This window comes from Neovison vison, chromosome 3 (assembly GCF_020171115.1).
Source record: "Neovison vison isolate M4711 chromosome 3, ASM_NN_V1, whole genome shotgun sequence".
NCBI lineage: Eukaryota > Metazoa > Chordata > Mammalia > Carnivora > Mustelidae > Neogale > Neogale vison.
The window spans coordinates 162768365-162785696 of NC_058093.1; the positions used below are offsets into that span (position 1 = coordinate 162768365).

General features: G+C 33.4%; 1 protein-coding gene across 1 annotated transcript in view; it reads left to right on the forward strand.

Moving 5' to 3' along the window:
- Positions 1-17332, forward strand: part of CCDC178 (coiled-coil domain containing 178) — a 433088-nt gene extending 415756 nt beyond the window's left edge. Inside the window, exon 21 of the mRNA XM_044244391.1 lies at positions 17252-17332. Within this exon, the coding sequence (XP_044100326.1) occupies positions 17252-17332 (81 nt within the window). The remainder of the gene's footprint in view (positions 1-17251) is intronic.

Genomic DNA, 17332 nt, shown 5'->3' on the forward strand with positions numbered 1-17332 from the left:
TACAAATAAATTAAATAAATTATTTTCAGCTGTAAAATTCAGTTATATTCAAGTACTTTTGATTTCCCTCACCCTCTTTTGATAATGAATAATGTATCATATATTTTCTTCACAATATCAACAATAACTTACAAATTTTAATGATTTTAAGTATACATTTCTCCTTTCTCATATTCAGAATTCGAGCAGAGGAAAAATTAGCATATTAGTACCAAATTTCTCTAACCAGAAAATTATTTTGAAAAACAATTTTGTTAGATATATCTGATAAAGGGTTAGTACCCAAAAATCTATAAAGAACTTATCAAGCTCAACACCCAAAAACAAATAATCCAGTTAAGAAATGGGCAGAAAATACGGACATTTTTCCAAAGAAGACATTCAGAAAGCTAACAGACCCATGAAAAGATACTCAACATCACTCATCATCAGGGAAACACAAATCAAAATCATGATGAAATACCACTTCACACCTGTCAGAATGGCTAAAAGAAAGAACACAAGAAACAACAGGTGTTGGCAAGGATGTGGAGAAAGGGGAACCCTCTTACACTGTTGGGAATGCAAACTGGTGCAACCACTCTTGAGAAAAGTATGGAGGTTCCTCAAAAGTTAAAAATAGAACTATCCTATGATCCAGCAATTGCACTACTAAGTATTTACCCAAAGGATGCAAAAATACAGATTCAGAGGGGTACACACACCCCAATGTTTGTAGCAGCATTATCAACAATAGCTAAACTATTAGAAAAACATCTTGATAGGCAAGTTGAGGTAGGGTGTAAAAGAAGATAAAACAATAAGCAAAACTCTGATAATTTGTCATTTAATTCTTGTGTGAAAGGAATAGTAAAGAATTACTCAAGGGCTGGTATGATGGAGGGCCAGAGGTCAGGTTGACAGAAAAAACTAAGGTATAATCAGGAACAAAGATGTTCAATTAGTATTCTGTATTGTAATGATGTAATCCACCACCACCCACCTTCTCTAAATCCCTGGTAATCTCTGCTACCATACATAAAATCTTCAGTTTTATCTTTATTGTGAAAATTAAGGAAAAGAGATAAATTCTGTGGCCAAGTTGACAAGGTGAGGCACAGGATAACACTCAGTAAGGTGAAATGACCCCCAAATAGTAGATTATAGCTAAAGAGGATAATGGGGGCAATTTGCACACTAGGAATTCATAGTTTTGAGAAAGTCATGAAACTATTTATGATAAATTAAACCAATGTATACACCAAAATTGGACAGCTGGGAACAAGGAAGAATTTTGTAGGGAACCGAAAATAGAAAAATTATCCTAATTGAATGTAAAAATTATCCTAATTGAATGTAAATCCATAAAGGTATAAGAATATCATGATAATAATTCAGAAGGAAAAGAAGGATGTTAGCTGAGATTGATTTCAAGTTTGAAATTAAAGAGAACTGAGGTTCGTTTAGATAAGGGAGAGAGATTCTAGAGACATGTGTAGTAAGGTGATGAGTCTTGAGCTCAGGAAGACCCTTGGGCTAAAAAGAATATTTTAGGACTCATAAGGACATTACTGGTAGTTGACATTATGGGGAAGTTATTAAATTATACCATAGGAATAGGTATCAGGAACACAAGTCTAAAAATCTGCATTAACCATAAATATGTTTCAGTATTATAAATTAAATTTTCTTCATTAATGTCCTTCCATTAAAGTGGTATATATCCAAAATTTTTCTAGAATTACTAATAGAAAATTTTACTTAGCTTTAACCTTGCCTATTAAATTGATCACATTTCTAAACTCTACCAGTCTAGGTTGTAAGGGGATCCCACAAGGGAGTCACACAAATTCACATCACCCAGTTTCTTGGGGTAATTGTTTACTGTTGGAAACCAGAAGAAATTATTGGAAGGGGAGGTGAATCATGAGAGACTATGGACTCTGAAAAACAATCTGAGGGGTTTGAAGTGGCGGGGGGGTGGGAGGTTGGGGTACCAGGTGGTGGGTATTATAGAGGGCACGGCTTGCATGGAGCACTGGGTGTGGTGAAAAAATAATGAATACTGTTTTTCTGAAAATAAATAAATTGGAAAAAAAAAGTGCTCATCAGGAGGGGAAAAAATGCATGAAATCAAATGATACTTTCAGCCAAAATAAAGTTGCAGGGGTCATATTTACCCTTTTACTTAAAACAGCCAAATGCCAAACAAAATATATGGAACAACAGTTTTCAATGCATTTGACAAATCAAGGATAGTGATTCAGAAAGACATGAGACAAACAAGGCAAAACCTCTAAATTGTTTCAGCTTACTACCCTGAGAGAATTTATAGACCATAATATAAGCTGATAATGGGGGAAATAAATAGAGGGGAATTCTGTAGACGCTAAGAGTTGAGTGGATGGAGCTCAGAGTTTAAGAAGATCAAGGCAACTACAGTACACAGGAGAGAGTATTCTGCAGAGAACCCTAGAAATTTGCTGAAGATTCCTCCTTAAATAACTAGTTGAGCAATATATGCTTATAAGAAAACTACCTTATCCCAAGGAAAGTTAAAATAGTATCTGGTTGTTACACAAGACATGTTCCTTCAAAACAGAATGAAAAACCTCACAATTTGTAGTCTCAGAAAAGTCTCATCTCGATAGGGGATTAATTAACTATAGACCAACATAGCTCTGTCTCTACCTAACAGATCTTGAAAGTAATATTCAAAAGATCAGACAGGTTTCCAAGTAACTTAACTGTAACTCTGAACAAATCTCAAGACTATTTATAGGAACATAAAAATATCAAGCACCAAAGAAGGTAAAATTCAAAATGTATGACAGCCAATAAAACATCACAAGGCATACAAAAAAGCAGAAAATTACAAACCAATAATGAGAAAAATCAACCAGTTGAAACTGACATGGAACTGCCACAGAGGTTAGAATGAGCAGACAAGTACATTAAGCAATTATTATAACTGTTTTCCATATGTTAATAAATTATGTAGAGGCATTGAAGGACACAAAATAGAAATATAGAAACAAAACTACAATGCCTGAGATGAAAAATGCATAGGATAATATTAATGACAGATTTGATATTTCATTAAAAAAAGATTAGTGAATGTTAATTCTAAGAAATAGAAACTATCCAAAATGAAAGACAAAGAAAAATAATTTTTGAAATGAAAAGAGTTTCAGTAAGGTATGAGATGTCTTCAAACAGCCAAATATATGTAACATGTAATTCCCTAAAAGACAGGGGAAAGAGAGGAGAACAGAAAAAATATTCAAAGAAATTATGGCTGATTTTTTTTTCCAAATTTAATGGAAACTGTAAAAAAAAGTAAAAAATTTCAACAGACTACAACCTCATGAAGTATAAAAAACCACACCAACAAATATCATAATCGAACTGCATAAAACCGGTGATAAAAAAAAATTTTAAAACCAGCCAGACACTGAAAAAACGTGTTACATACAAAGGTACAAAACTAAGGTTGACAAAAGATTGAAATCAAAAGACAGTGGAGTAATATATTTAAAGTAATTGGCTTAGGGAAGCCAAAAAGGTGAGGCACAGGATAACACAGGTGAAATGAATTTTATACACAGTTATGTCTTTTAAAAGAGTCCAAAGTAAAGACTTTTTCAGATAGATAGAAGTTGAAAAAAATCATTACCAGCAGACTTGCACTATAAGAGCTGTTAAAGGAAGTTCTTTATGCAGAGGAAAAAAGACACCAGATGAAAATCAGAAACTACTCAAAGGAACACTTCCAGAAACGGTAACTACCTGAGGGAACATATGAGATTTTTTTCATATTTTTTCAAAACATTTGTAAATGACAAGTGACTGTTTAAGCAAACAATGTATAGCAATATAGTACATAGTTTATAGATATCTGTAAGTGGAAATGTATGACTACATTAGCATGAAAACCAAGAGAGAAGAAACATATTAATCTATGAATTTATATTACATGTGAAGTAACTCACTTGAAGACATATTCAACATTGTCTTAGAGGTTCTGGCCAAAGTAATAATGAAAGAAAAAAGAGATACAGATTGGAAAAGAAGTAAAATGGTCTTCATTGGCACAAAACATTGTCATCTGTTTAGAAAATCCAATGAAATCAACAAAAATGCTAAAAAATAAACTTAGCAAGTTTGCATAATACAAAGCTAGTATGAGAAATATTTCTATATACTAGCAATTATTGTATATTGAAGTTAAGGAAAGAAATGCCCATACAATATCATAAAAATATGAAATAAGTCAGTGCAAAACCTGTATAGGGAAAACACAAAACATTGCTTAAAGAAATTAAGGAGGTCCAATAAAGAAAATGATGTGCCTTGTTTTTGAATCAGAAGATTCAATATTGTTAAGATATCATTTTTACCCAATTGATCTAAAGATTCCACACAATGCCAATCATTTGAAAGCAATTAACAAGCATATTTTAAAATCCACAAAAAAATGCAAAGGAAATAGACAGCTAAAACAACTTTGTAAAGGAAGAATACAATTAAAGATTGTATAATATCTGAGGTCAAGATTCATTGCAAAGATATAGTAATCAAAATAAGGTGGCATTGGATCAACATATATCAATAAATCAATGGAACTGAACAAGGAGTACAGAAATAGACCCACATTTACTGGCAACCGTTTTTTTTTTTTAACAAAGTTACTAAAACAATTCAACATAGTATGTATATTCAGATAAATGAAATTTGACCTTTACCTTGGACCATATGCAGAAATTAATGCAAATGTATCATAAATCTAAATGTAGAATCTCAAATCGCAAAACTTCTAGAAGAAAGCATAGGAAGGAAATCTTTGTGACATTGGAATGGACAAATATTTCTTAGACACAACACCAAATGCACAAGAAAAAAAAGATAGATTGGACTTCTTTAAAATGTAAAACTTCTGCTCTTCTAAAGACAGTATTTAAAAAATCAAAATGCAAGCCACATACAAGAAGAAAATGTTTGTAAAGTATGTATTTAATAAATTGCACCCACAATACACATTGAAAAAATCTCCAAACTCTGTTAGATAAATAAATATCCCAACAAAAAATTAGAAAAATATTTAAAAGCACAATGTACCTAAAAAGCAAAGACCACATTGTACCTGCAAATGGTAAATAAGCAGATGAAAAGGTGCTAGATAGCATCAGTTATTTATGAAAGGCGAAGCCACAACAAGATGGCTACAGTTTTCAAGTTGATCACGGTATATGCTGATGGGGGTTGTGAGAAACTAGAATTCTCATACTGCTGTTGGAAATGTAAAATGGTTCAACCACTTTAGAAAATATTTTGTCAATCTCTTAAAGAATTAAACATATGACTACCATAGCATCTGGCTGTTATATGCCTAGGTATTTACCCAGACCTACCAATACCTGATCATGTCTACCTTATTATTATGATAACGGTTTATGTAGCTCTATACAGACCTTTTTCTTTCTGCCTCCACTAGGTTACACTCAAAGAAGAATAACATTTTTCATATGTTACTCCACCTGGTTATTTCAACCATTTACTCCCTTTGAGAGGATGACAACCTAGAGGGCATCAGTCTCCTTACCTCTTCATGTTTTTTTCTTGGTCCAGATCATGGGCTTTTCATGTACTCTTCACGTCTAAGGACCTACCCTAAACAATATCCTCCTCCTTTTCTTTCCCATGGACACATTATAATAGGCAGTTTTAGAAAAGACACTAGTGATCAAAAAACCAAGATTCAAAAATCTGTTATATTTGTTAGTAACAATCATAACTCAATTCAACAAGTATGTACTACCTATAACAGGCCAAGCAGTGGGCCAGGTTCTAAGATGTAAAGATGAACAGATAAAATTTATACCCTCAAAGAGCATGTAATCCATAAATAATTTAAGGATTGGTATACAGAAACATTTCTGGAAAAGAGCAAATTGGTAGATTCTCCTGACAGAAAATCAATAAGGAAACATTAGACTTAAAATATGCATTACACCAGATGGACCTGACAAACATAGATAGAACATTCCATCCAATGGCAGCAGAATAAACATTCTTCTCAAGTGCACAAAAGGAACATTCTGCAGAATATGTTATATATGAGGCCACAGAAAAGTCTAAAAAAATTTAAGATCAAAATCATAGCAAGCATTTTTTCCAACCGCATGATATGAAACCAGAAATCAACTATAAAAGGAAAACTAAATTATTCATAACTATATAGAAATTAAATAACATCCCTAAACAATCAATGGGTTGAAGAGGAAATTGGAAGGGATATCAGATAAAATACCTTGAGACAAATGAAAAGGGAAACACACATACCAAAACTAATGGGAGAAACAAAAGCAGTTCTAAGAAGGAAGTTTATAGCAATAAATGCCTACAGTAAGAAAAAAGAAAGATCTTGAATATAACTTTATGCCTTACGGAACTAGGAAGAGAACAAACCAAGTCTAACGTTAGTAGAAATAAACAAAGAGAAGAGAAGAAATAAATGAAATGGAGACTAGAAAGACAATAGAAAAGATGAATGAAACTAAATATAAACGAGATAGCTCTTTTGCTAGGCTTACCAAGAAAAAAACAGAGAGGATGCAAAATTAAAAAATGAAAAAGGATATATTACAACTAACACCGCAGATATACAAAGGATCATAGAAATCTACTATGAATGATTATATGCCAATAAATTCGGTAACCCACAAAAAATGGGTAAATTCTAGAAACACAATTCACCAAAACTGATCATAAAAAAATGGAAAATTATTGACCAATTACTAGTAAGGAGATTGAAGCAGTAATAAAAAATCTCCCAACAAAGAGAAATCCAGGACCAGATGACTTTAGGTGACTCCCACCAAACATTTAAAGAAGGGTTTGTAACAATCCTTCTCAAACTCTTACAAAAAATTGAAGAGGAAATGGTGCTTCCAAACTTAAGGTCCAAGGCCACCATTACCCTGATACCAAAGCCAGATATGGACAGTACAAGAAAAAAAAAAATTGCAGGTCAATACCAGTGATGAATGTAGATACAAAATTATCAACAAAATGTTAGTAAACTGAATTCAACACTACATTAAAAGGATCATCCACCATAATCAAGTGGGATTTATTCCTGAGATGTAAGCATGGTTCAACACACACTAATCCATAAACATGATGTACCACATTAACAAAATGAAAGATAAAAATCATATTGTTGTCTCAATAGGTGCAGAGAAAGCATATGACAAAATTCAACACTCTTTTATGATTAAAAATAAAACACTCAACAAGTTAGGTATAGATCAAATGTACTTCAATACAATAAAGGGCATATATTTCAAGTCCACAGCCAATGTCATACTCAATAGTGAAAAGCTGAAAACTTTTCCCTTACCATCAGGAACAAGATAAGGATGCCCATTCTCACTACTTTTATTCAACATAGTGCTGGAAGATCTAGTCACAGCAATGAGACAAAAGAGATAAAGGGCATCAAAATCAGAAAGGAAGAAGTAATACTTTCTATGTTTGCAGATGATATGATCTTATATATAGAAACTCCTAAAGACTCCACCAAAAAAAAAAAAAAATACTTGACACCTAAAACAAATTAAGTAAAGTTGCAGGATACAGAATCAATACACAAAAACCAGTTGTGTTTCTACACACTAACAATGAACTATCAAAAAGAGAAAATAAGAAAATCCCATTTGTAATAATAGCACCAAAAAGAATAAAATACTTAGAAATAAATTTTCCAAGGACCAGAGATCTGTATACTGAGAATTACAAACATTGATGAAAAAAATTAAAGAAGACACCAATAAACGGAAAGATATTTCATGTTCATTGATTTGAAGAGTTACTCTTGTTTAATTACCCATACTACCCAAAATGATCTAATGCAGTGATCTAATTTCTGTAAAAATCCAATTTCACTTTTCACAGAAATAGAAAAAAAGTATCCTACAATGCAAATGAAACTACAAAAGGCCACGAACACCCAAAGCAACCTATGAAAAGAGAATAAAACTAGAAGCAACATATTTCTGATTTCAAACTATGTTACAAAAATATCAAAAGAGTATGGTATAAAAACAGACTCATAGATCAATGGAACAGAATTAAGAGCCCAGAGATACACTCATGTATATATGGTTAATTAAATTTTGACAAAAGAACCAAGAATATACAATGGGAAAAGATAGTTTCTTTAGTAGTGTTGGAAAACCACATGTGAAAGAATGAAGCTGGACTCCTATCTTACATCACACACACACAAAAAGGAAAAACTCCAAATGGAACAACACTTGAATGCAAGACTAGAAACCATAAAATTCCTAGAAGGAAACACAAGGGATGAGCTCCTTAACATTAGTCATAGCAATAATTTTTTTTTAATTTTACCTCAAAAGCAAAAACAAGCAAATGGGACTATATCAAATTAAAAAGCTTCTGCCCAGAAAAGGAAACCATCAACAAAATTAAAAGGCAGACTATAGGATGGGAGAAAATATTTGCAGACCACACATATCCAATAAGGAGTTAATATCCAAAATACACAAAGCACTTGTATTGACGCAATAGCAAGAAATAAGCAAATAACCCAATTAAAAAATGGCCAAAGGACCCGAATAGATATTTTTCCAATACAGTTATCCAACAGGTACATGAAAATGTGCTCAATATCACTAATTATTAGGGAAAAGCAAATCAAAATCACAATATATCACTTCACACCTCTTAGGATATCAATCATCAAAGATAAGAGATAAATGCTGAGGAGGGTAGAGAAGAGAATCCTTATACAGTGTTGATGAGAATGTAAGCTGGCACAGCCATTACGGAAAACAGTCCGAGGTTCCTCAAGAATTTAAAAGTAGAACTCCTGTATGACCCACCAATCCTACTTCTGGGTTTATATCCAAAGGAAATGAAATAATTATTTCACAGAGATATCTGTACTCCCATGTTCATCGTAGGTTTATTCACAATTGCCAAAGTATGCAAACGACCTAAGTGTTCACTGACAGATGAATAGATAAAGAAAATGCAGTACACATATGGAATGGAATACTATTCATTCTTCAAAAAGAGGGAAATCCTGCCATTTGTAACAACAAAGGAAAGCATTGTGCTGAGTGAAATAAGCCAGACAGAGAAAGAAAAATACTGCATGGTATCATCTATATGTAGAATCAAAAACAAAGTTTAAAAATGAAAATCATAGTGCTTGCCAGTGGCTGCAGGTATGGTTGGGGGAAATGGGAGAAGTTCATAAAAGGGCACAGGCTTTCAGCTATAAGATGAATAAGGTCTGATGATTTAATGCAAAACATAGTGACTATATTTGATAACATTGCATTGCATAACTGAAATTTGCTAGAAAGCAGAATATAAGTGTTTTTAACCCCCCAAAAAGGATAAATTTGTAAGGTAATGTTTGTATTAATTCTATTGTGGGAATCCTTTCACAATATATACATATATGAAATCATTACACTGTAATACTTTAAATATACATATTACAGTATTGTTGATTACACCTCAGTAAAGCTGAAACAAAGCAAATTCAGCATCTATTGTATTTTCTATATAAATGCATCATCCATTCATAGTCTTCATATTTTTAGTCTTAATATCTTGAATTAATATTTTTCAAATAGTGTTTTCCCTCAGTATTCATTGGAAAGCAATTACAGTGAAGAGAATTTCAAAAAAAGATGGTGTATGTAAAAGGATATCTTATTTTAGTCTTGCTGAAATAGCAAATTCCAAATTCACAAAGGATTTTTTTTTGGGGGGGGAGCTTTAGGGCTAATTCTAGAGACTGTAACTCATTTGGAGCCAAACCTATCCCCCTGCAAGGTTAGCACATCAGTGTCATGCTCGCTTTCCACAGGATTCTTTGAGAGCTCTGATAAGGAAGTCACTCAGAGCACAAAAGGATCACTGGCAATAGATTCCCTGAGATTTCTAACGGTGTAAACAACAAGGTGGTGCACAATATCAGGAGATTTTTGTTGATACTCTAATCATCAAGTCTAACATAACGAGAGAGAGTTCATAATGGCACAGAACGAAGCTACTTTTATGCACAAGAGATAGTTTTCCTAAAGCTTTTTAAATAAAACAAGAGCAAGATAATTTAAGCTTAGTCTGTGTAAAAGAGTAACAAAACCAAGGGAATATTTAGAGCTTATTTAAAATGAAACCCAACTAAACTAACATCTAGGAAATCTAAGCATTTTTGCTCTTAACATCCCACACTGTATGATGTCAAGTCAAAAATGTAGAATAACCAGTTATGTCTCTGCACCAACATGGTAAAAACAATATACAGACGTATCAAAACTACAGGATCGGCTACAGAGAAATCCAAGTTTGTAAAAATTCTAAAATGCATGGTCCTTCGCATTTAGGTCATTTCCTGGCAAACAGTCATTTGGTTAGGCTTCTGAAATGCTTCATGATTTTATGCCGCATGGATTCCAAATCATGTTTTTACTGAAGCAGAAGTTCATATTGAGCTGAAATACATTGGTTTAAAAATTATTGAAATTCAAATACAATGTAAAGGAAACTGTAAGTATTCTTATGAAACAAAATTAAAATACAGTGCTGAACTGGTTCACAATAAGCCGTTTTCCAAGTCAAACTCTGTCTAGTCAGCAATCTAAAATTAATTAGACTAATTGCCAAAGTTTCAAACTTTGGGACTTTGCTCATATTCACAAATGGTATACATCAGAAAAGCCATGAAATTTTTAAGTAACATGACCATTAAACATTTTATACATTATAAGCAAACCATTTACCAATCACTGTGAGGTCTCATTATTGCCAACAGCTTTGGAATCATCTCTAGAACCCTCAGCATACCCTTTGGAGCATATACGGCAATCCCAAGTCTCTTTCATTGGTGTAGATTAGATTTTTAGAACAATCAAAACAAATTCAGAGTCAGAATGATGAATGAAATGAATGATTAACTGTACTGTTCAAGACCTTCGGTAATACAGGTCGAATTTATCCTTTTAGTTTTATCTAGTACCCTAGAAACACGGGTTTGTTTATTCAGTGGTCCCTGAGTAGATACTGTGTTTTTCTGTCTCCTGGTTCATCTTTCTAGGTATAGTCTACAAGGCATCTCATTTGTGAGCTATCACTGAATCCATAACTAGAAGTAGCATTTCCCTCCTGAAAACCATAGCTCATCTGTGGCCCTATCACATTACATGTCATGATAAACTGTTACTTCCACATTCCTTGAGGCCAAACTGTATTTTGGCTCCAACTTCAGAGATTGGAGGGGCAGTGAGACGAGGGTGGTAGTGTACTACTTTTCCACTTCTGACCACAGTATCTGCCATGGCACCAAAAGGAGATGCCTTAAACATAAATGAAAATGAGAGTTTGTTCAGTGAATAGATGAAAGAGAAAGGTAATTTACACTGTCCATGCAAATGTTGAAATTAAGCACCAAGTTTCAATTTAACTTATTTATTTTCTTCCCACCAAGACAGTACATCCTTTTGGATTTTAAGAGGTGCTACCAGGTGAAAGATCAAGTGGACAATACATTTTTGAAATGCTGGATATTAAATCACTAAGCCAGTTTTCTTCTTTATTTTTAATGTCAGCATATCTGAGACTATTTAATACGCTATTGTGCTTTATAACTCTTGGAAGAGTGGGGTAGAATATTCAAGGGTTACCAGATTTTTGACCACAGAACATTTTGGTTTTCGGCAGAAGAAACATTGTCCTCTGAGAAGGAAAGCACACAGGATTAAATTTATGCTAATTAAATTAGCAATAAATATGGGAACAGAAAAAAAGTGAAGTAGGATCCAATTTTATTTACAGGAATAATTTGGGGGAGAGGTTACTTCCCATGCTGAATTCTAGGTAGACAAGCCTTTGTTTCCTGAAAAGAAAAACAGGGCCTACTATTACCCACAGTTTTGTTTGTTTGTAAGAAGTCTAGCAAGATCACAGAACTTGATCATTCATCTTTTTATTTTACTAATGGCTAGAAGACCCTTGAAAATTTTTCCTCCCTCAGAATATATTGGTTTAGGGTTAGTCATCCTCTTTTTATATGACTATGTTAAATGCAAAATTAAAGTATCACTTTCTCTTTATCATTTGATGTGTTTCCAAAGATAGGACTGTTTTCCTGGTAAATATAAATTACATTACACCACATTTTCTGAAAGGTTGCCTAGTTATCCACCTAATAAGGTTTCTGGTTCTTCCCAGTCTCCTCTCTCCCAGCATAAAGGCCTGTAGCTGCTTTGGTCTCTCTGAATTTCTAACTTACTTTTTGGGAAATCTGATAATATTTGAAATACCAGTTAAAATCTAGCAATATAATGTTTCTTATGAATGCTCCCCCGCCAAAAATCTAATAACATTGCATAAAAAAAAAGACAAAGTAACAATTTTCTTTCTTCAAAACCACTCAGCTATGCAATCTTTAGTTCTTTTAGACCTTCAGAAGGTATGATCAGTATGCATAGGAAAAGTCATGTCTCTTACTTCACTTTGCAAGAGTGCACTGCAGAGCATTAATAGCTGCATTGCCTTGTTAATAAACTTCAGTCAAAATGCTTTGGGAGATAATTTGATTAAAAAAAAGAATAAAAAACACCGAAGCTGAAATATTGCTTTTATAAGCTGCAAGATCAATTCACCATGTGCTTTTTTAATCAACTGAAATATATACATTTAAACAGAAAACACAGATGACTTAGCATCCCCCCATATCATGTCAGTGAGCGTGACTAGTTCCTTGTAATTTTTTTTTTCTAATACTCTCTTGTGCTCTGACTTATGAGGGAAAAACTTTCCATGAAAAATGTGTGCTACTTTTCCACTTTTGGCCTTGTATGTGCTTCTTCTCTGACTTAATTACAATATAAATCAACTGCAAAAAAAGATTTACAGTGATTACACCTCACTTAGAGAGCTGTGAAGATTGATCTGGAAGGGGTATGTTTGTCAAGCTCTGCGTCTGCTTCTCATCTTAGCTAGTTCTAAAGGGAATCCCAGGACAACATATTCAAAAAGAAGTAAATGTGGGAGGGAAAAGCTCTGGCATATCATTCTGTTCTTTGTGTTCTCACTGAATATGCCAACAACTTACTCTTAGAAAACTCCAGGACTTTTCAAACCGTGTGAACTTCAAACCCAAATATTTACTACATTAGGAGAAAATATCACCATAGCTACCGAACTGATCCCTGAGTATCCCCCATTTTCTCTGCACCCAGCTGAGTGAAATAGAAATTGAAACACAAACCTTCCTGTTTCAAATGAATTATTTTTTTCTTTTAAGATTTTATTTATTTATTTTAGAGAGAGAAAGGAAGCACTTGCCGGTTTGAGTATGCAAGTGTGGGTAGGGCAGAGGAAGAGGGAGAGTCCTAAGCAGACTCCACACTGCCAGTGGAGCCTAACATGGGGCTCGATCTCAGGACCCTGAGAGCATGACCTCAGCCAAAATCAAGAGTCCCACACTCAACTGACTGAGCCACCCAGGCACCCCTCATAAGGATTAACTCTTATCACCACCAGTAAAAATTTATTAAGGACATATATTCAGGTCACTGTACTAGTTTCGTGGAGAGAAGTTAATCAGTCCTTACTTTTAGGAAGTTTGTCTTTTTTCTAGGGTAAATTCATTATCAATGTGATCACACCAGGCAGAACAAAAACATACAATTAAGAAACTAAGCTGACACAATATAATGCATCCTTACATTGTAGCAAGTCTTATAGTTTGACATAACTATCTGTACCTCTCCAGACATCTGTCCTGCCCACCCCATTGCTGTTCAAGGCAGGCTGGTGCGACTCTAGTCGGAAGGATCAAGGAGATGAAATAGCATGCCTTTAGATTTATTTGTGTTGGATTTCTTTGAAAGCCAACTTGACTGCTTCATTTAAAAAGTGACCTCAGTGATTCCTTCTTGATGAAATGTAATAAAGCCTCTAATAAATTATTTTTTAAAAGATTTTATTTATTTATTTGACAGAGAGAGATCACAAGTAGGCAGAGAGAGAGGAAGAAGCAGGCTCCCTGCTGAGCAGAGAGCCCAATGCAGGGCTTGATCCCAGGACCCTGGGATCATGACCTGAGCTGAAGACAAAGGCTTTAACCCACTAAGCCACCCAGGCGCCCACCTCTAATAAATTATTAGGAGAGCTATTTACTAATTTGCCACTATATCCCCTTTAAAAATGGGCTTATCTTTCCAAACAATACTCCTGAAAAATCATGTTTTCCTGTTCAACGGTTACCTACTTTTATTGTTTCCCTACAGAGAAAAGGCTCTTATTGAAGAACCAAATGCCAAAGATTTTCACTCTCAGTTCATGTGAGGACTCAGAAAGGAGTGTAATCATACTTTAAAAATAAAGTATATTCTCAAATCTAGAAATTAGCTAGTAATTGAAATTATCATCACAGTATTTTAACTGATGACCACTGAACTCTTTTCTGGCAAACGGCTCATAGAGCATTAATTGCATGTCACATTACAGATCTGCAGAGTTAAGTTCTGTCTTGTCCTTGGGACTGTGAGTTCTAAAGCAACTTTGTAAGTGTCTTTTGGGGTACAAAAGAAATCATTAAACTGAAAAAGTTCTATTTGGTCTGAGAGAGATGTACTTCATTGTCCCGTCAAATATCATTCCCTGTTCCTCTAACCCATATTATCATCTACCACTTTAGATGGTGCTAAGAAGTTCCACTGCCTTCTACTACTACCCACAGCATCCAAGTAACTAAGGACACTCCAGAAACCATTTTCTACATAAAGCAAATTCAAAGGGTTTTAGAAAAGAAGTTTATTCTGACTTCATTCTGATCAATGTTTGAGTGGGGATAACCTGGATTTTTTTTAAAATCCTATTTACATTTTAATGGATTATTTAAAATAGCTCATCATAGCAACTCTTACTAGTATACAAATAAGATCCTAATTAAGAAGAAAAAAAATCCTTCCCTCTAATATCAATCAACAAATAATATTACTAGATATAATATCTGCATTATAAAGTTTGCAAGATGCAAAAGAAAAGATAAAAATGAAACTTTGAAAATGTGACCATATGCAAAACTTTATACACTCACAGAAATACAAATCTTATTTCAAATTTTACCTCAAAACTGGCCCTCTTCTTAATAATTGATATGGAGTTGGTTTAACATTGGATTTGATCTTCATCATGGAAGAATTTTTATTTCCCTAATCAATACTGAAAACACAATATGAAAGAAACATTTACCATCTTAAGCAAATGGGCTATTTGAGCACCTTAGAAACACTCCTACACATCAGGAATGTAATTATATGCTAATTTAAGATTAACAGAATGCAGACTGGCATTTTATTATGCAAATCACATATCAATTGTAATTAGCTATTTATTAAAGCAAGACTTAGCCTAGTTAGATCGATCATACAAAATTAAGATTTAGATTCATTGTTTCTCCATTTGGCTATCTATTGAATTACAAAACAATATCTGTTTCCATATACAGACCCACACATCTCAGGTATACAGGAGCTGAAGTTTGATTACCGACAAGTGTCTGAAGTAGGAAAGCACGGATAGTAAACACAACCACCAAGCTTTTATTTGCCCCTCGACTCATGCGAGTTATCAATGCTGGTTACAAAATGAAATTATGTACAAATTTTTCCTATGTCCTGTCTTTTACTTCAAAGATCAAGTTTCAGCCACCATCATCATTCCCTGGTGCTCTCTCCATAATCAAGACAGATTTTTACTAATTGTAAAACATGACCATGTTTCACGATAAAAAAAGACAGCTATATTTTTAGCCCATTTTAGCTTCAATATTCTGTATATCTGTGATAGTCTCATTTCTAACAAGTGTTTCTGTCACCTTTCAGTGTTCTCATAGGACATTTTTATCATACAACTTGACCAAATCCAGCCATGAGGTCCTTTAAGAGTAGGATATTTTTTAGGCTTTATTCAGATAAATTTTCAATATTTCATCCTTATCTCTTACTTAAAATCTCTATTCTTTTCTTAGTTCTGTTCCTCTTCTTAGAGAAAAATATTTTGTAAATGTCTTTTTGGAAATAAGTATAAAATCCTTTGTGTTATCAAGATATAAACATCACACTATATCTTACTATATATTTAAGGTAGAATAATCATTTTAAATTCACTTAGTTTCCATAAGAATGTTTTATACCTGCTTAAGTATAACCTTTGTGTCTGTATTTAGAAAGTGTGTTCATGATGGCATTGAGACATCCAGAGCCAGACCTTTTAAGGGATTATTTCACTTCTTGGGTAATTAAAGCAATTTAGCCTTTGGTGTAGAGGCTATGAATAGCACTTGAGGGATGAGGCATGTAATAATTACCCAGAAAACTACTAATATGTATTATGGCTCAGTTATAACATGCATTTAGAATAGCAGCAGACTGAATCAATATTGAAAACCAGAGCACACATTCATAGTAAACATTCTGAATATCTAAAAACAAAAATGAAGACTCCTTTTACATAAAGGAATATCTTGAGAAAAATCTCTTCTGATACACCTTCCAGCCAAGTTCCTGTTACTGATTTTGCACTTGTGTTCAGAAGAAGCATAAGTTTAAAAGAAAATGGTAGGGATTTCTACAGTACTGCACATGTAGGTGTAAATATATATTATATTTTACACAAACATTTTGTTAATTATGTACTTTCATATATATGTATGTTAATATGTTGTTGTTTTCCTCACATTAGATTGTAAACTCCATGAGGGTGAGAAATTTTCCTCTTTTTCCCCATTGCTATAAATAAATATATTTTTGAATGAACATAAACATTCAGTTATTGAATCTAGTGACAGTCATCATCATCCGGCCTTATACAATAACCCAGATTTCACTTTCTGTATATAATAAAATTATCTAGAAGACACTGCAATGGGGCAGGGATGATGAGGATAAAAGAATCTCTAAAGTGGTAGAGTATTTTAAGTGTGTGATTCACTTTCTGCCTTAAAGCTAGTTTGATGTTTAAAGTTAAGAATTTGCTAGGTCAGATGAAAAAACATTCCCTGGCATTTGCACTGTTTGTCTCCTACAAAGAGTAATGTAATGGTGTTTGTTGTTATTTTTATTGTTGGTAAGTCCTCCACATGTATGACTTTAAAATAATACTGTTTTCTTAATTAATGAGTAGTTACTGATTTTGTTTGTTTATCACTTCTAAACAGGAGGAATCTTCAAATTTAATGCAACACATCTTAGATTTCTTCCAGACTTTGACAGATGGCTCATGTAAAGACGATGGTTAA